The sequence below is a fragment of the Nicotiana tomentosiformis genome, chromosome 7 (genome assembly GCF_000390325.3).
Source record: "Nicotiana tomentosiformis chromosome 7, ASM39032v3, whole genome shotgun sequence".
Lineage (NCBI taxonomy): Eukaryota > Viridiplantae > Streptophyta > Magnoliopsida > Solanales > Solanaceae > Nicotiana > Nicotiana tomentosiformis.
The window spans coordinates 104660935-104682085 of NC_090818.1; the positions used below are offsets into that span (position 1 = coordinate 104660935).

A 21151-nucleotide genomic window follows, 5' to 3' on the forward strand; every position below is an offset into this window, starting at 1 on the left:
TCTCAAATACCTATGTACATTTATGATGTATCTAATATATAGTTAGACTAACAGATTCATGTATTAAACCACACACGAGAGAAAATTTTCCTTAAAATTCTTTGTTTTAGAGAAGTATGATAATGAAAATGCATTTTATCTAGCTCTAATTCTTATAAAATATCAGAGTTGTGATTTCATTAATAGATTATAGTCATTTCTATACACATACATGAAAATGTTTCTATATCTTTCTAATTCGACTAAATTTACATAATTTTCTTTTAAATTCATTCATTTCTCTACCGCGCAAAGCGAGGTTAAATTTACTAGTTTTAACTATGTAGATTCTTTTCATGCCTTAGTTGAGTTATTTAAACACGTTATACTCATCATCATCAGTATATTTTCGTACTTGTCTTATCTCTTATTTGCTAATTGCTCTACATGTTTAGTTGAAGCTCTTGTTTCCTTTATTCCATATTCATTGCTTAGCCGTTGAACTCTTTACTTGAAATTGTTATTCTTGGGATATCTTATTGTTGAAATTGGTATTGAGTTATAAAGGCGTTCTTTTTATTTAGAGAGGAATGATTCCCTCGTCTGAGAACTGCCATTCTCATACTATTCCCGTGATTCACATCGAGACAAAGTGTTAAGTGTGAAATACTATTCTTGTTGAGTTATACATTTCCGTTTGTCATTGTTGATACTCTTGTGCACATTGTGGTTGAGCTATGGCCTACTTGTTGTGAAAATACTATTGTTGTTGGTTTCTTGGCAAGATTGTGATATTGGGCACTTGAGGTGAGATTTGTGATACGTTGTGATATTAATACGCATACAGTAGTATAAGATTTTAGGGTTAAAATGCATGTAGTGAAATAAGGTGGGCTCGACACGCATGGATAGTAGGGGAACTACTAGAAGTCATGCGGTGTGATAAGGTGGGCTAAAATGCGGGATGCTATTTCGGAAAAAATAATTTTCAAAACTAAATGCAAGGCTCCCGCAGTGATATAAGGAAAGAATGTGAATCATACTTGTGATTTGAGACTATGAGGCGGTACCTCGGTAGTGACTCTTGTTGGTATTTCTCTATTGCTACACTTGTCTTTGGTTTTGTTGTTTCCTTAGCATGCCATTCCGTGTTTTCTCTGTGTTGCATTATTTGCCTTAGTTCAGTGTAGTTGTTCTCGGTGTACTTCTTTAATTATTTCATCTCTATTGCTACCGAGGTTAGGCTTGGCACTTACTTGGTACCGTTGTAGTGTACTCATACTACGCTTATGTACGTCTTTTTGTACAGATCCAGGTATATTCTATCAGACCAGGCACTAGCGAGAGGTCAGTTTCGAAGACTTCAAGATATACCTGTCGGCGTCCGCAGGGCTCGAAGTCCCCCTCTACCTAGACTATTTTATTGCCTTATCCTTTATTAGACACTAACGTATAGAGATATTCAGTATCACTTCATAGAGCTTGTGACTTGTATTTCGCCGGGTTTTGGGCTATTATATATATACTGAGTTATGGATATTTTTTTTATATTAGTTGTTGAAGTTTGAGACTTTAGTTATTATATGATTTCAATAGATGAGAAGAAACCTTCTTTTGTTAGGATTTGAACCTAATTTTCTATGATTTTTACTCATTTTATTAACCAACTTATTAATGTTATATTGATTGTATTGTAATGGTAAAACATAGACTCTCCATGTGGACGAACTGAAACTCGATTCGTATCAAAAATATTAGAAGATCACATAAAAGATGAGCTCGGGATTGAGTTGAGAGTTATTTAGCACCAGTATCATTGGTACAATAATCGTCAATACCGGTATCATTTGTACCATAATCATTTATGAGCAGCACAGAAGATTTCTCAAGAAGATACATAATAAGTGTAGAAAAGTGGAGAATCGGTCAATCCCGAATAAAGCATGATTTGATAATTCCACGATACAGATTCTTATCGTAATGTTCGGAGCACAATTAATGGGGATAACGGGCCGGCGAGACATTAAGGGGAGGTGCAGTTACAGATAGTTTTACTATTCAAATTTCCTATTCCTCCACTAATAAGACACTAACGAATAAGAAATTGATCCCTTACCCTCTAATAAGAGCATTGTATTTATGGCTAGTCAAACAAAACAAGATACAAGAAATAGGCTATCTTGATCAATAAGAATTCTCTGCCCTTTTACTTTATATTTGATTTCCTTATTCGTTGTTTTCATTATTTCTTGCCATTTATATATGATAAAGTGTATCAAATCGATTGTTCGGTGCCCTAAAATACAAATTTAATTGATTTGACTAGATTAAACATGTATAAATTCAATAATAAAAGGGAATTGTGAGAGGGGATTCTTCTATAGGTGTTCAAAATTAAGAAGATCAACCATTAAGTCTACGCGGTGAGTATCTGGACTTCTTATCCTACTGACTAGAAGGAAATAATTTCTGTCTTGAAAAAGGAAGTAATTATGAACGAATATCTACTCAAGAAAATATAAAAAAATAAGGTTGTGGGGGTAAAGTTTCTCTCTTGGGAAGAATAATATATTTCTATTCTTAATTGTTTGTTCAGAAAACCTTGAAGTAAGGAGGTTTTTATTTTTATTTTTTAAAAAAAATTCATCCACCCAGGCTTTCACCTCCTGCACCGGGGAGTTTGGCCGACCCCTACCATGTATATTAACATCCAAAATAGTACAAAGGATGGGGACATATAACCTTACCTCTTAACTTCCTAAAACAGAGAGTTGGACATCTCCAAACTCTTAGATATTCTAGACTAGGACTACCATTACAGCACTAGCCTGTGCAAAAAAGCGTGAGATAAATTAAGTATTCAATCTCCCTCCAAACATCTACAAAATACAAGTCAATGTACATCATAGACATTGTTTGAGCTGATCCTATGGTTTGTGGGAGAAAGTGATACTTCTTCTGTGCTCCTATAATACTGTGGTGTTGTTAGAGGATTAGTTACACCAAACTGATGCGAGAGGTTGTGTCCTGCTACATTTTTGTAGCTTTTGCAACTGTTAAAGTCTGGAGGGATGAGTGAATCCACCTGAAATGGAGACTTGAGTATTTCTGGCATTTTCTTGCACTTGCTCTTTACTTAAATTGCAAACTGCATGTTTCCTATTACTTTGTTAGATTTTAAAGTTAGGTATTTGCATCTTGTCCATTCTATATGCTCCTCTTGCTTCTCTAGGCATCTCTTGAACCTCATAGTACATTGTAGGAATAGATGCTAAAGAGAGTTCCAACATTGAATCTCCATGCTTGGCAAGTACATCTGCCACTTCGTTACCTTCTCTATAACAGTGCATTACTCTGTAATGACATTCATGAATAATATTTTTCATCTTCCTAATTTCATCTCGCATTTTCCAAGGAGGATTAGTATTGTTCTCCAACAAGTTAACTACCAATAGTGAGTCTATCTCCAATATGACATGAGTGAAATTATTAGCCCTACATAATGAAGTAAGGATGTTGATTTTTCAATTATACCATGTAAGCTCTGTGATATGGTTTTTGTTTTTTTGCTATTGCCATTAATTTGTTTGTTGTCTTGCTGTTATATTTCTGCTAATAACTCGTTGGTAATTTTTATTAATTATTTTTCAATTGTATAGTGTAAATATCTTTTCCATGTCAAACATTTATATTGGGACTTCCCAATGCGAATTCGAATTAGTCGCGCCCCAAAGTGGATACTAAACACGAGTAAGAAACCAAAAGAAAAAAAAACAATTTTAAAAACTCATTATGTTTCAACAATACACCAATATGTTTTTCTCTAAAGTTTTGCTTTATCGATTGTAAAAGTTGTGCTACTACTAGTATTCACATAGTAGTCTTACCATATCTAGCACAACGTCTAACTTCCCAAAGTTCCCAACAAATGAAAATAGGGACAGCATGATACACTATTTTCTGCACAGAATTCTTATCTATGTTCCATTTTTTGTAACATCACCCTAATAGAATGTACATCTATTGAAATGCCCAAAGGTCCTGCAAAATATCTCCAGACACCAAAAATGAGCAGTTTTCTTACACCATAAATCTTATTGGCGTATGTTATTATATTTAATAGGAAATAATACTCATTAATACTAGCATATTTGAAGCTAAAGCAGAATCATGTCAATACAAGTGCTAAAATAAAAAGAAAATTCTTACATGAACCCCAAAATTTAGCCAACATTTGCAACAAACGAGTGATTTGGAACAAGAGTTTCCAAGAATATGATCAACATGCATGAAGTTGAATCTTGATCTTCTTTTGCATCCCTACAACATCTGTCATGTCGATCCTTCTTGCAGCAGATTCAGCACCGCAATCTAGTGCCACTTTCATGATCGATGCCACACAATCTAGCTTCTTGCTTAAGTGATTATCCTGTGTTGTTACTAAGTTGGCATCTATTACATGCACTATTGCCTCTGGAAGTGAATAACTCACCCATTGCTTCAAGCTAAGATCTCCCTCGAACATTTCATCATTAGGCTTTCTCCTTGTAAACGTTTCCATCAACATGATCCCGTAACTATAGACATCAGATTTTATTGACACCAGTCCATCCAGTCCATACTCTACACAATCAAACAATTTTAAAAATGTAATATTTATTTGTGGTAAAAAGGAAAATCAATGTTCAAAGCAAAACAAAGAGACATACCCGGTGCAATATAACCCAATGTTGCTAAGGTTTTAGTGTATAAATCACTCTCATCTTCACCAAGCAGTTTTGAAATACCAAAGTCGCTTAGGTGGGCTACCATATTGTCATCCAGCAAGACGTTACTAGGCTTCAGATCACAGTGAATCACAGGCGATGAGCACCCATGGTGGAGATATTCCAATGCACATGCCACGTCTATCATTATATTCAGTCTCTGCATGATGTCTAAGAAGTAGTTGTGTGAATACAACCACTTTTCGAGGCTTCCATTGGGCATGTACTCTAGTACTAAAGCCTTAAAATCAAGGTTGGAACAACTAGTGATGACTTTTGTGAGATTCCTATGGCGGAGGTTGCACAAAATTTCACATTCTGTATCAAAACTCTTGAATGCCGCTTCCAATTGAAGATTGAACACCTTAACTGCAATAGGAGTCCTACTTCTGAGCATGCCTTTATAGACAGAGCCAAAACTCCCAGAACCAATCAGGTTGCTTTCGCTAAGCGCGTCAGTTGCTTGGAGCAGTTCATAATATGAAATTCTTTCTCTTGTTTTAATAGACGATGAATCAGTTTGTTGAGGAGCTCTTTTACCTTTCTTATACCTTATCCATACAAGCACAAAGGTGATAGGAACAAATGATAGAGCAATTCCCAGTAGAAGAAATAAAAGTATTTTTTTCCTATTTGATCTATGCTTGGATGAAATGGGGCATGGTGAGACACTAAATCTCGGAGAACCACATAATGCTTCATTGAAGAGAAAAAACTGACTTGAGAGGTTCTTAAAAGGACCCCCAGAGGAGATTTCACCATACAACTTGTTGTAAGAGACGTTGAAATACTTCAGGTATTGAAGTTTCTCAAAAGACCTGGGAATGGTTCCTGATATATTATTATGAGAAAGATCTAGGATTTCTAAACCTACCATGTTGCTCATTGAGTCAGGTATAGATCCCTGCAACTTGTTGTGTCTCAAAGAAAGGTTCACCAAATTTTGCAAGCCTCCGATTTCTCTAGGAATGCTATTTGAAAATTGATTCATTGACAGATCCATCTTTGTAGCGGCCTTTAGATTTTCGACTTCTGGAGGTAAAGAACCACCCATGTTGTTTGATGATAAGTCAAGAATTATTAGTTATTTAAGGTTCCCTAAGCTTGTTGGTATATTGGAACTGAATCTGTTATAACCCAGATGTATCTCCCTAAGGGAAGTAACGTTACCTAAACAATTAGGAAGTGATCCTGAAAGTTGATTTTGACCCAAGTAAATAGCATCCAAATGCTGCAATTTACATAGATAATCTTCAATAATTCTTGCAAGTTTGTTGTTACTCAATAACAAGCCTTGAAGGTTTCTCAGGTTTCCAATTGATGCGGGAATCGATCCAACCAAGTTGTTTCCAGAAAAATTAATGTCTAGTAAGGCGGTTAAGTTCCCAATTTCATTTGGAATTTGTCCTTTAATTTTGCAATCATTGGCAAAAACTCTTGTAAGTGATGTGGAAAGGTTACCTATGGAAAGTGGAAGCATGCCATTTAGAGGATTCGAAATTAGATAAAGATGTGTTAAATCTCTACAGTTTGTTAAGGAAGTCAAGAAGCTTAACGATGAGTCGCTCTTTAAATTGTTTCCTGCCAAGTTTAGTTTCTGCAGATGAGTCAAATATCCAAGAGAGCTGGGAATCAAGCCAGAGAGTTTGTTGCTAGCAAGTCCTAAAATAGTAAGTTTTGAACAATTGGAGATTGAATGAGGTATAGTCCCAACAAAATTGGTCAAACCATTTAGATAAAGACTTTCAATATTGGGTAAGATAGAACCTATGTTTGATGGTAGAGTTCCTGATAGATTGTTGGCTGAAAGACTAACCGTTCTCATCCCTGATATGTTGAAGATCTCCATTGCAAGTGAACCACTAAAACTATTAAACGCAATATCAAATAACTCCAAGTCAACGAGATTGCTTATCTCATTGGGTATTTCACCTGGCAACACATGAAGAAAGAAGAATTGTGACTAAAGAGTTGGTATAATCTAGTTTAGGTTGTATTTTTTTCAAAATCACTTTGAATACGTACCAGTAAACATATTATGACTAAGATATAGAAACTGCATCTTGGTTAAGTTGCCAATCTCTTGTGATAAGGATCCATTGAGATTGTTAATCCCTAGAGAGATATGTTGCAACGAGGACATATTGGATATGTAATCTGATTTTTCGAAATGCCTAACTCCAACAAATTAACAAGATTTCCGATTCCCTGTGGAATTATCCCTGCAATTCATGTGCAATAATTTTTTTTTGTATGGAAGTAATCAGATACAACACTACTAGCATTCATAAGATAATAATGTATGAAATGGTTAGATGAGAGATTATACCACTGAAATAGTTTTTTGAGAGATACAATGTCTGCAAGTTACTCAATCTTCCAATTTCACTATGTATTGGTCCATCAAACTCATTATATGATAAAGACAATATTTGAAGTTCTGAGCAATTTGACAAGCTTGTAGGCAAATGACCACGAAGCTTGTTCAAAGATAAATGAAGTTCTTTGAGTAATGGAAGACCATTGCACAAACCATTCGGAAGGTTTCCTGATAAGCTATTGTTTGTAAATGCAATCACTTCAAGTTTAGAAATGTTGAAAACTGAAAATGGTATAGAACCTGTAAGCTGATTATCTTCTATGGACAACCCATTCAGGTTGTAAAGATTGCCGATCCTATCTGGGATGTTTCCTTGAAGGAAATTTTGAGAGAGTTTTAAAGTCTCCAACATTGAGGCATTCGAGAGAGACACAGGGATAGAACCTGTGAGTTTGTTTCCAAACAAATTTAAGTATCTCAGGTTTTCAAGATTTCCAATCTCTTTTGGGATATGACCATCTAAGAAATTGAAATCCAAATTCCAGGCTTCGAGTTTGGAAATATTAGAAAATGAAGAGGGGATGGAACCAGTTAAACTATTATTCCTAAGATTTAGAACTTGAAGCCGGTGTAAAAAACCAAACCAAGCAGGAACCTCCCCGCTGAAGTTGTTGAAACTTAAATTAAGCAACTTTAGTCGACGCAAACGTGCCATTTCTTGAGGCAAATTGCCATAGAAATTGTTGCTTCTGAAGTCAAGAAAAACAAGAAAAGTGAGGTTTCCAAAATCAGGGGGAATTTTGCCTGTGAGAGCCATGTTGGAAATATTCAAGGACTTAACTCTCTCGTGGCGAGAGCCACAAGTGACTCCGACCCAATGGCAAACAGAAGTAGTTGAAAACCAGTTTTCATCAAAGAAGTGAAAGGGGTCTGAAATGATTTGGGATTTCAAAGAAAGAAGAGCTAACTGATCAGTAGTAATGTTGGTATGTGTCATGGCTGAACTAGCCATAACATAGTAAAGCAACAAGCATGTTGAGATAAAAGAGGTGAATGCTTTCTCCATAATTGCATTAAATAGTAGGAAATGGTATGGCTAGTTAACGATGTGGTTTTGTGACTTTAAATAGCGAAGAGATCTCCTCTTTGGTCTTCATGATTATTAAAATATCTTTTTATGAGACTTTTCATTCAATCTCTTTTATGGAAGAAGGGAAAACTTTTCTTCATTCATTATTGTCATATCAAGACGAATACCACCCTATTGGAGCTACAAGACACAATTAAGAATGTGAACTGTTAATATTTAACATAATATTGTAACCCTTTTTTCCATATCAATTATCAACGCAATTACTTTAACAAGCTCCGAAGACTAATGATGGTGATCAAAATTCTTCCTCTAATTAGGTACGGAGGCAAAAGACGAGCTATTCGTTTTTGCTCAAACAATGTATTTTGTGTTAAAAATTTCATTGAATATGTACAAATATTAAATGTAGAACTCAATTATTAACACTTGAAGTCATCATTCTAAATTCTAAAATGCAAAATCTAAAATCCAAAATCCATAAAGCTAAAATCCTAGTTCTGTCTCAGCCTCTAATGAACGGAAGACGACCAAATCAACCAAATCTTAGCACGTTTCAATCATAAATATAAATATGGTGGCAAAAATTCCTCTAATCCGCCCAAAGACTTGTGCAAGACAACCAAGTCTAGCTTTCATTTTTCCCTAGAACTGTGAGGTGAAAAGTAATGCTAAATCTATTAAATTACAGTACTACATAGTACTAGCTAATATAGAGAATTTTCTTACATGATTAGCATAGTTTATACTTAATTGTCATATGTTTATTATCCTCTTTTTCTAAGACATAATCCGGAGAGATTTACATTCAAGTTACTTTAATTTTTAGGTAGTCTAATAATGTAAAAAGATATTTATACTCTCAAGATAATACCATTAGCACGTATTCTAGGAAACTACCACCTATGTCCATTTATAATTAGCTTATTACAAAAATTGGCCAATTGTTTAAATATTATTAATATTAGCCAAATGTTTTCAATATTAGCCAATTAGCTATTTGTAGCCAAAAAAGGTCAAATCTTTGCTTTCTTTTGAGTGTGTGTTATTAGAATAGATTTGGTACATCTTAAGGAGTTTAAATCTCAGTTTTGGGATGATTTGACAATTCTTTGAGTTGGTTTGAATTGAAAATTCGAAATAGAAGATGAAACATGAAAAAAGAAGAAGATATGTATCATAATATGTATCATTTGTGTATCACATATGTATCATATTTATATCAAATATGTATCACATGTATACCTCTGTGTGTGATACATGTGTCGCAGAAGAATTTTTTGAACTCGATTTTAATTATGAATTTTGATACCAAATCAGTCCAAATCACCTCCAATCTTCCTCAAAATTTGTATATTGACTCATCTATATGGTTTCAATGAATTTCAACCATACCCATTGAAAAAGGTCATTTTTTATTACATTTTTGAAATCTTGTATTCAATATATATATATATATATATATATATATATATATATATATATATATGATACATGTGTCGCAAGAAGAATTTTTTGAACTCGATTTTAACTATAAATTTTGATACAAAATCAGTCAGAATCACCTCCAGTCTTCCTCAAAATTTGTATATTGACTCTACTATATGGTTTCAGTGAATTTCAACCATACCCATTGAAAAATATCATTTTTTGCTTAGATTTTTGTAATCTTATATATATCATCACCTTCTTCGCTACCTCATCCATAAAATTTTCTTTCTGTCTTGCTTCTAATATTGCTGATCACGCTTAAAAATATGGAAGGAGACCTTTGCATGTGATTCTTGGAGAGAAAGAATCTTATTTATTTGGGTATTCAATTTTTATATGTGCTTGGCTAGTTTTGGTTAGTCTATAATAATGGCTAGAGGTTGGTAAGTTGGAACTTATTTGAGATATTTATGTAAGATTCCCCTTATTCTATTGTAGTTTAGAATCACGATGAGATTTAGGGGTGTATAGAGAAAACCGATAAACCGCACCAAACCGATAATTTGAGTCAAATCGGAAAAAAAAAAATCTAATTGTGGTTTGGTATTGGGAAACAAAATTCAACCATAATTGGTTTGGTTTGGTTTTAACTAAAAAAGGTCAAACCGAAATCAAACCAACTTCATAGTACATTTATACAATTTTTAAAAGTATTTTATACATATAAATATTTATTGTAATGTAATTTATAAGTATTTCTTAATTTGTTTCACAGTTTTATCTTTTAACGTATTATTTCAAGTTTGGACTTAACATTCTTGAATGGTAAATAAATTTTATAACTCATGAATGTAGTAACTCAAACAAAGTTCAAAGCAATACCAATGCTAACAAAAAAAATTTAATTCAACACTAGGAATGGTAATAGTGTTGGATATATATATTTTAATTTTATATTGGTTTATGATGGAAATGCATAACTTAGTTTATTTCTTCTTTAGTGCTTAGTTATGTAAAGAATAATGTAGTACTTATGCTATACTTATTTTAGCATGACCTATAAAGTATTTTTATATTACGTTAATTTATATTATGGCTAATTAATTAGCAATATTTGCTTTATGCAATTTTATTATCTTTGTTATTGAATATTTTAGTATAATGTTATGACTTATCTCATATTATTGTGTTGCTTTCTTGGAAAATACATTATGTAGTTGTATCTTATTAGAACTAAAAATATATTTGGAGTACATGTTATATATTTTGTGCTATGAAGACTTTATAGGAAAAAATTCGAAAACCAAAAAAAATCAAAAATCTGAGAAAAATAGAGATTGAAAAACCCGACGTTATTGGTTTGGTTTGATTTGATTTACAGATTTAAAAATCCGACACCATTAATTTAGTTTGGTAATTAAAAAATCCAAACCAACCCAACCAATGTAAATCCCTAATAAGATTATATAAGCAAGGATGGCAATGTGGGTGGGTGTGAGGCTGGTAGTTTGATAGCTACTCGTTTTCGAGAAATTTTCCAACTTATAATATGGGGCATGATACAGGTAATAACCACAACTATTGTAAAAGTCAATTTTGCGCAGTTTCATTCAAGAAAAAAATTGATTCTGATTATTATATGGAGTATATCATAAAGATTGGGAGAAAAAGCTCAAGTGGAAGACCAAGAAAAGAAATTTAAGGGCTAGTGTTTGACTCAAAAAGGAGTCGTCCACTAATTTTTATATCCAAATGTGATGTCACGGCCCAACTCCATGTCAGGCCGTGATGGCATCCAGCTTCGTTGCTGGACAAGCCAACAGTGAACAATTTAGTGATTTCCTATTTAGCTTTACTTAATTTAAAACATTTGGTAAATAAAGAATTTTTAAGGCAAACAAACGGAAACATCTAAAAGCAGTTATAACTATTGAATTGCAACCCAAAAATCAAAGTCTATTAATACGTGTCAAGATCTGGTGTCACAAGTATGTGGGCAACTAGTAGAATGTACAAAAGATGACTATCCTACTGTCTGAAACAGAATAGACAGATAAAAACAAAAGAGAAACTCTGGCATGCTGCTGAACGGCTCAGAAGGGGCAGCTCACTGTGAAGTCTCGGTCCAAGATCAAGTATGTGTGCCGGGCAGGTAACTAGATGCACCAGCCTCAGATCCTGTACAATTATATACAGAAGTATAGTATGAGTACATAAACAATATGTACCCACTAAGTATCTCGCCTAACCTCGAAGAAATAGTGACGAGGGGTCGACTTGACACTTACTAGACCAATAATAATATAATTAAAGTACTATGCTAAGCATGGATATCATGAATGATACTGTCAGTTCAACAACAGGAAGAGATAAGTCCTTCTTTCATAATTATAACATAAACTTCAGTAATACTATTTAGCAACTTACATTTCAGCAACTTACATTTCAAGGTATTTAAGCAGAATAAATCATGGAGAATTTCTAAATAATTAGCATGCGCAATTATGTCGAGGTCGTATGGTCTGATCCAACAAAATATTTAAACTGTGCACTGCCGGAGGGTCGAAACCATAGATGCATCTATTTACTACCGAGGCGCTCGACCCGATCCACAAATAACAATTATTTTCAAGAAAACACAAGTTTCTCATTTACAGTCAAGTATCTCATACAAACCTTTAAGTAAGTGTATTCAACCTCATAAAATTCTTTTATCAATTTCTATCATGACTAAGTGATTATATTAGCAAGTAAGGGCACAAATATTCTAAGTGTAGCATGATACGGGTCCTAAACTACCCGGACAATAGCATAATAGTGGCTACATACGGACTCTCATCACCTCGTACGTACGTAGCCCTCACAATTAGGTACAAATATTTATTTAATTTACCTATGGGGTTAATTCCCTCTTGCAAGGTTAGAAAGGAGACTTACCTCACCTCAAAGTCTACTTCCCAATTCAAGAACGCGCTCAAACCTCCAAATTTGACGCCAAACGACTCGAAGCTAGTCAAACATTACATAAACTAATCAATCTATGCTCAAAAGTTCATAATTCTACCATTTAAGTGATTACCCAACCTAAAATGCAAGATTCCTAAAATTCACCCCCGGGCCCGCGTGCCCGAATTCCGAAAATGTTTAAAGAAAGTTGTTACCCATAACCTTAGGAACATAAATCTATGATTTTTACTAAATTTAATAACGAATTTCGTGGTTAAATCTTATTTTTATCAAAAATCTAGGTTTTTATCTAAACCCATAATTTTCACTAATTTACATGTTATAACCTACCCATAAACTATGTATTTAACTCACATTTGATAGGAATTACTTACCCCAACTAGTTGATGGAAATCCCTTCTCTAACCAGCTCCAAAATCGCACCCAAGAAGAGTAAGAAGTGAGCAAAAGTTCTCAAACCCCGATTTAAAACATCACTGCCCTTCAGCGATTTTCGCACCTGCGGTTCAATTAGCGAACCTGCGATTCCGCTTCTGCGGACAAACTCGCGCAGGTGCGGACCAAAGCCAGGCTAACTCATCTCGCTTCTGTGCCCAGGTGATCGCACCTGCGGCCACGCATCAACGACAAATGACGTACATCTGCGACACTGCCCGCTCCGGCGATGCCTGCCTTCGCACCTGCGCTTTTGTAGGTGCGGTCCTTCCTCCGCTTCTGCGATGGTTGGCCATACTATGATGGGAAGCATCTGCGATCATGGGGCTCACACCTGCGGCTGACCAAGCGCAGGTGCGATTATGAGCGATTATGACAGTAGCTGGAGCTTCAGCTTTGGCTTCCAAATTCCAACTTGGTCCGAGTCTTGTCCGATTGACACTCGGGGACCCCGGGGCCCTGTCCGAATATACCAACAAGTTTGAAATCAGAAAACGGACTCGCTCGAACTCTCAGAACGCCCAAAACAACATTAAAACTAAGAATCACACCCTAAAACCAATTGAATCAAACTTAAGAACTTCAAGTTCTTCAATTTACTTCCAATGCGCCGAAATGTGCTTACACTACTCGGAATGACACCAAACTTTGCGTGCAAGTCTTAAATGACATTACAGAACTATTCCCAGTCTCGGACTTCCGTTTGGACCTCGATAACACCAAAACCCGCTCCAAACCAAATTTAAAGAACTTCAAAGTTCTTCAAGAACCAACTTTTACTATTAGGCGCCAAAACGCTCTCGGGTCATCCAAAACTCGATATGAACATATGCCCAAGTCCGAAATCATCATAGAACCTATTGGAACCTTCAAATCCCGATTCTGAGGTTGTTTACTCAAAATGTTGACCGAAGTCAAACTTAACCTTTTAAGCCAACCTTAAGGAACCAAGGGTTCCGATTCCAACCCAGACTCTTCCAAATCCCGAACCAATCATCCCCGCAAGTCATAAATCAATAAAAGCAAGTACGAGAAGTCTTATTTAGGGGAACGGGGTTCTAGAAAGCAAAATGACCGGTCGGGTCATTACATTCTCCACCTCTTAAACAAACGTTCGTTCGTCTTCGAACGGGTTTAGATTCATACCTGAAGTGCTGAATAAGTGTGGATATCTACTCCGCATATCCTCCTTGGACTCCCAGGTCGCCTCCTCGACTGGTTGGCCCCTCCACTGAACCTTTACCGCAAAAATCCTCTTGGATCTCAATTGGCGATCATGTCTAGCAACAATGGCAATTGGCTCCTCCTCATAACTCAAGCTCTCATCTAGCTGAATAGTGCTGAAGTCTAACACATGTGATAGGTCGGCATGATATCTACAGAGCATAGACACGTGAAAAACTGGATGAACCCCTGATAAGCTGGGAGGTAAAGCAAGCTCATAAGCAACCTCCCCAACTCGCCTCAACACCTCAAATGGGCCTATAAACCTTGGGCCCAACTTGCCCTTCTTTCCGAATCTCATAATACCCTTCATCGGCGAGACTTTCAAGAGAACCTTCTCGCCTACCATAAATGATACATGACGTGCCTTCTGATCCGCATAATTCTTCTGTCTGGACTGCGTTGTGCAAAGTCGCTCCTGAATCAAATTTACCTTTTCCAAGGCATCCTTCACCAGATCAGTATCATATAACCTAGCCTCGTCGGGCTCAAACCACCCGATGGGAGAATGACATCGCCTACCATATAAAGCCTTAAATGGGGCCATCTCGATGCTTGACTGATAACTGTTTAAGCAAACTCAGCCAAAGGCAAAATTCGATCCCACTGTCCCCCAAAGTCAATCACACATTCTTTCAGCATGTCTTCCAATATCTGAACTGTCCGCTCTGACTGCCCGTCGGTCTGTGGATGAAATACTGTGCTGAGCTCTAAACAGGTCCCCAACTCACTCTGTACGGCTCTCCATAAATGTGAAGTGAACTGAGGGCCTCTATCTGATATGATGGAAACAGGCACACCGTGTAACCGAACTATCTCCCGAATATAAATCTGGGCCAACTTCTCTGAGGTATATATAGTCACAATTGGAATGAAGTGTGCCGACTTGGTCAATCTGTCGACAATGACCCAAACTGCATCCAGCTTCCGCAAGGTCCGCGGTAATCTAACTACGAAGTCCATAGTGATGCGCTCCCATTTCCACTCAGGTATAGTCATCTGCTGAAGTAGGCCACCTGGCCTTTGGTGCTCATACTTGACCTGCTGGCAATTTAGACACCTAGCTACATACTCCACTATGTCCTTCTTCATCCGCCGCCACCAATAGTACTGTCTTAGGTCATGATACATCTTCGTAGCACCTGGATGAATAAAATACCGAGAACAGTGTGCCTCCTCTAGAATCCTCTCCCTCAAGCCATCGACATTAGGACACATAGACGGCCCTGGAGTCGTAGAACACCATCATCGCCAATCGAAACCTCCTTGGCACCACCCTGTAGTACCGTCTCTCTAAGAACTGCCAAGAGCGGATCATCAAACTGTCGGGCCTTGATCTGCCCCAATAATGAAGACCGAGCAACAACACATGCAAGAACTCGGCTGGGCTCTGAAATATCCAACCTCACAAGTCTGTTAGCCAAGGACTAAATGTCCAAAGCTAATGGCCTCTCCTCCGCTGAAATAAATGCCAAGCTACCCATACTCTCTGACCTCCTACTTAAGGCATCCGCGACCACATTTTCCTTGCTCGAATGATAAAGAATGGTGATGTCGTAATCCTTTAGTAACTCGAGCCATCTACGTTTCCTCAAATTGAGATCCCTTTGCTTGAATAAATGTTGTAAGCTGTGATGATCGGTATAAACCTCACATGACACCCCATACAGATAATGCCTCCATATCTTAAGAGCATGAACAATCGCGGCTAACTCTAGATCGTGCACATGGTAATTTTTCTCATGAATTTTCAGCTGACGCTTAGCATATATAATAACTCGCCCCTCCTACATCAATACACAACCCAATCCAACGCGTGAAGCATCGCAACATACTGTATACATCACCGAGCCGGAAGGCAACATTAGAACCGGTGTTGTAGTCAAAGTTGTCTTGAGCTTCTGGAAGCTCGCCTCACAATCATCAGACCAACGGAACGGAGCACCCTTCTGGGTCAATTTAGTCAGAGGTGCTGCAATGGATGAAAAACCATACACAAACCGGCGATAATAACCTACCAACCCCAAAAAACTCCTGATCTCGGTCACCGAAGTAGGACGGGGCCAACTCTGAACTGCCTCAATCTTCCTGGGATCCACCTTAATACCTTCTCCTGATACAATATGCCCCAAGAATGCCACAGACTCTAGCCAAAACTCACACTTGGAGAACTTAGCATATAGTTTCTGTTCTCGCAAGGTATGAAGTACCACTCTCAAATGCTGCTCGCGCTCCCCCCGGCTACGTGACTAAATCAAGATGTCATCAATGAAGACAATAACAAAGGAATACATATAAGGCCTGAACACCCGGTTCATAAAATCCATAAACGCCGCTGGGGCATTAGTCAAGCCGAAGGACATCACTAGAAACTCATAATGACCATATCTGGTACGGAAGGCTGTCTTCAGAACATCTGAGTCCTGAATCTTCAACTGATGGTACCATGATCTCAAGTCGATCTTAGAAAACACCCTAGCACCCTGCAACTAGTCAAACAAATCATCGATACGCGGCAACGGGTACTTGTTCTTGATGGTAACCTTGTTCAACTGGCGGTAATCAATGCACATCCGCATAGTTCCATCTTTCTTCTTCATAAATAACACTGATGCATCCCAAGGTGATACACTTGGTCTCACAAACCCCTTTGCTAACAACTCCTCTAGCTGCTCCTTCAACTTCTTCAATTCTTTTGGAGCCATACGGTACGATGGGATAGATATAGGCTGGGTGCCTGGAGCCAAATTAATACAAAAATCAATATCACGATCTTGCGGCATGCCTGGAAGGTCAGAAGGAAACACATCGACGAACTCCCGGACTACTGGCACTGAATCAAATGTCGGAGACTCTACGGTGGTGTTTCGAACATAATCTAGTTAAGCCAAACAACCCTTTTCGACCATATGTCGAGCCTTCAGAAAAGAGATGACCCGGCTAGCTGTACTAACCGAGGAACCCTTCCACTCTAATCTGGGTAATTTCGGCATCGCTAAGGTAATAGTCTTGGCATGACAATCAAGGATGGCATGGTATGGGGATAACCAGTCCATGCCCAGGATGAACTCAAAGTCGATCATATCAAGCAACAGAAGGTCCGCTCTAGTCTCGTAACCACAGAACGTGACAACACAGGACCGGTAGATCCGGTCCACAACCACTGAATCGCTCACAGGAGTGGACACATCAATAGGAGTACCCAAGGACTCACGAGAAATATCCAATGACACATATGAATAGGTAGACCTTGGATCAAATAATACCGAAGCATCCCTACCGCATACAGAAATAATACCTGTGATCATGGTATCTGAGGCCAATGCATCTGGTCTGGCTGAAAAAGCATAGAATCTGGCTGGAGCGCCGGCAGGCTGGCCCCCGCTTGACTGAACAGCAGCTGCTTGGCCTCCCCCGCCTGGCCTCCACCTCTAGGATGGCCCCTACCAGCCTGCCCTCCGCCTTTAGGCGGCCGGACAGCCGGTGCTGAAATCATGGGCTGCTGGCCCTACTGTACTGCCTTGCCCCGAAGCCTGGGGCAGAATCTCCTCATGTGACCGAGATCTCTGCACTCGAAACAGCCCCTCGATGCGGTGATCTGCTGCCCTGATGTCTGACCCTGATGGCCTGTCGACCCACTGGAAGAAGCCTGAATAGCCAATGTGCGGTATGAACTAAAATAGGAGCTGGAAGAACCCTGGTGACCTGAGTACCCACGGGAAGAACCCTGGATGGCTGGGGCGGTAAGAACTCTCTGGTGTGGCGCTAAGTACGGGATCCTCAGGCCGTGATGGCATCCAGCACCATTGCTGGACAAGCCAATAGTGAACAACTTAGTGATTTCCCATTTAGCTTTACTTATTTTAAAATATTTGGTAAATAAAGGATTTTTAAGGCAAACAAATGGAAACATCTAAAAGCAGTTATAACTATTGAATTGCAACCAAAAAATCAAAGTCTACTAATACGTGCCAAGATCTGGTGTCACAAGTGTGTGGGCAACTAGTAGAATATACAAAAGATGACTATCCTACTGTCTGAAATAGAATAGACAGATAAAAACAAAAGAGAAACTCTGGCATGCTGCTGAACGGCTCAGAAGGGGAAGCTCACCATGAAGTCTTGGTCAAAGATCAAGTATGCGCGCCGGGCGGGTAACTAGATGCACCAGCCTCAGATCCTGTACAATTAAATACAGAAGTGTAGTATGAGTACATAAACAATATATACCCAATAAGTATCCTACATAACTTCGAAGAAGTAGTGACGAGGGGTTGACTTGACATTTACTAGGCCAATAATAATATAATTAAAGTACTATGCTAAGCATGGATATCATGAATGATACTGTCAGTTCAATAACAGGAAGAGATAAGTCCTTCTTTCATAATTATAACAAAAATTTCAGTAATACTATTTAGCAACTTACATTTCAAGGCATTTAAGCAGAATAAATTATGGAGAATTTCCAAATAATTAGCATGCGCAATTATGCCGAGGTCGTACGGCCCGATTCGACAAAATATTTAAACTGTGCATTGTCGGAGAGTTGAACGGCGCGAACCATAGATTCATTGAATTTTTACTGAGGCGCTCGGCCCGATCCACAAATAACAAGTATTTTCAATAAAATACAGGTTTCTCATTTACAGTCAAGTATCTCATACAAACCTTCAAGTAAATGTATTCAACCTCATAAAATTCGTTTATCAATTTCTATCATGACTAAGTGATTATATTAGCAAGTGAGGGCACAAACATTCCAAGTGTAGCATGATACGAGTCCTAAACTACCCGGACAATAGCATGATAGTGGCTACGTACGAACTCTCGTCACCTCGTACGTACGTAGCCCCCACAATTAGGTACAAATATTTATTTAATTCACCTATGGGGTTAATTCCCTCTTACAAGGTTAGAAAGGAGACTTACCTCACCTCAAAGTCTACTTCCCAATTCAAAAACGCGCTCAAACCTCCAAATTTGATGCCAAAAGACTCGAAGCTAGTCAAACATTACATAAACTGATCAATCTATGCTCAAAAGTTCATAATTCCACCATTTAAGTGATTACCCAACCTAAATTGCAAGATTCCTAAATTCACTCCTAGGCCCGCGTGTCCGGATTCCGAAAATTCTAATGAAAGTTGTTACCCATAACCTTAGGAATATAAATATATGATTTTACCTAAATTTCATAACAAATTTCGTGGTTAAATCTCATTTTTATCAAAAACTTAAGTTTTCATCTAAACCCATAATTTTCACTAATTTACATGTTATAACCTACTCATAAACCATGTATTTAACTCACATTAGATAGGAATTACTTACCTCAACTAGTTGATGGAAATCCCCTCTCTAACCAGCTCAAAAATCGCCCCCAAGAAGAGTAAGAAGTGAGCAAAAGTGCTCAAACCCCGATTTAAAACATCACTGACCTTCAGCGATTTCCGCACCTGCAATTCCGCTTCTGCGGACAAACTCGTGCAGGTGCGGACCAAACCCAGGCTGCCTCATCTCGCTTCTGCACCCAGGTGATCGCACTTGCGATCACGCATCAGCGACGAACGACGCACATCTGCGACACTGCCCGCTCTTGCCATGCCTGCCTTCGCACCTGCGCTTTCGCAGGTGCGGTCCTTCCTCCGCTTCTGCGATGGCTGGGCAGCCTATGCTAGGACGCATCTGCGATCACGGGACTCGCACCTGCGGCTGACCAAGCGCAGGTGCGATTATGACAGTAGCCGGAGGTTCAGCTTTGGCTTCCAAATTCCAACTTGGTCCGAGCCTCGTCCGATTGACACTCGGGGCCCCGGGGGCCCCGTCTGAACATACTAAAAAGTTTGAAATCAGAAAACGGACTCGCTCGAACTCTCGGAATGCCCAAAACAACATTAAAACTAAGAATCACACCCTAAAACCAATTGAATCAAACTTAAGAACTTCAAGTTCTTCAATTTACTTCCAATGCGCCGAAACGTGCTTACACAACTCGGAATGATACCAAACTTTGCGTGCAAGTCTTAAATGCCATTACAGAACTATTTTTGCTCTCGGATTTCTGTTTGGACCTCGATAACACCAAAATCTGCTCCAAACCAAATTTAAAGAACTTCATAGTTCTTCAAGAACCAACTTTCACTATTGGGCGCCAAAACTCTCGCGCGTCATCCAAAACCCGATCCGAACATACGCCCAAGTCCGAAATCATTATACGAACCTATTGGAACCATCAAATCCCGATTCCGATGTCGTTTACTCACAATATTGACCGAAATCAAACATCGCCTTTTAAGCAAACCTTAAGGAACCAAGGGTTCCGATTCCAACCCAGATTTTTCCAAATCCCAAACCAACCATCCCCGCAAGTCATAAATCAGTAAAAGCAAGTACGAAAAGTCTTATTTAGGGGATCGGGGTTCTAGAAAGTAAAACGATCGGTCGGGTTGTTGCATGTGAGGGTGCAAATATGGAAGGAGAGAACAATACAGCTCAATTACGTGAAAATAGCACGGGCTAGCCAGTTTTCGGACTGGTAATTTAAAATTAGTCAGCGTATACAAAGTCATTAAAAAGTAGCCACTATTTTGCTGCAACATGGAAAGTTCCAGCATAATATCTTGGAGATTGGTGCACCTGTGTATGAACTTCCAGCACACGGAAAGTTCCAGTATAATATACTGGAGATTGGAGCACCTGTATATGAACTTTCAGCATATTATGTTGTACCAGTATATTATACTGGAACTCTAGTATATTATACTGGAACTCCAAGATATTATACTGGAACTCCAGTATATTATGCTGGAAGTTCACATGTAAAAAATCTGAACTCCAGTATATTATGCTGGAATATTTTCCGGATTTTGAACAGTGTTTTCGTTCAGATTTATCTTTACATAAAAAGTGGTTAAATTCCGATTACTTTTGAAACTG

The 21151-nt window shown here is 38.1% G+C and overlaps 2 protein-coding genes across 2 annotated transcripts; both read right to left on the reverse strand.

Annotated features, from left to right (window-relative positions):
• Nucleotides 1–4150: 4150 nt before the first annotated feature.
• Nucleotides 4151–7923, reverse strand: LOC104099331 (probable LRR receptor-like serine/threonine-protein kinase At3g47570). The gene is made up of 4 exons (XM_009606279.4): nucleotides 7075–7923; nucleotides 6771–6967; nucleotides 4689–6677; nucleotides 4151–4602 (listed from the first exon to the last, which is right to left on the reverse strand). Exons 3-4 carry the CDS (start codon nucleotides 5797–5799, stop codon nucleotides 4259–4261), a joined length of 1455 nt encoding a protein of 484 aa, XP_009604574.2. The 5' UTR covers nucleotides 5800–6677; nucleotides 6771–6967; nucleotides 7075–7923; the 3' UTR covers nucleotides 4151–4258.
• Nucleotides 5830–8131, reverse strand: LOC104099332 (LRR receptor-like serine/threonine-protein kinase GSO1). Its single transcript, XM_009606281.2, has 3 exons — nucleotides 7075–8131; nucleotides 6771–6860; nucleotides 5830–6677 (listed from the first exon to the last, which is right to left on the reverse strand). Exons 1-3 carry the CDS (start codon nucleotides 8129–8131, stop codon nucleotides 5830–5832), a joined length of 1995 nt encoding a protein of 664 aa, XP_009604576.2.
• Nucleotides 8132–21151: the final 13020 nt, after the last annotated feature.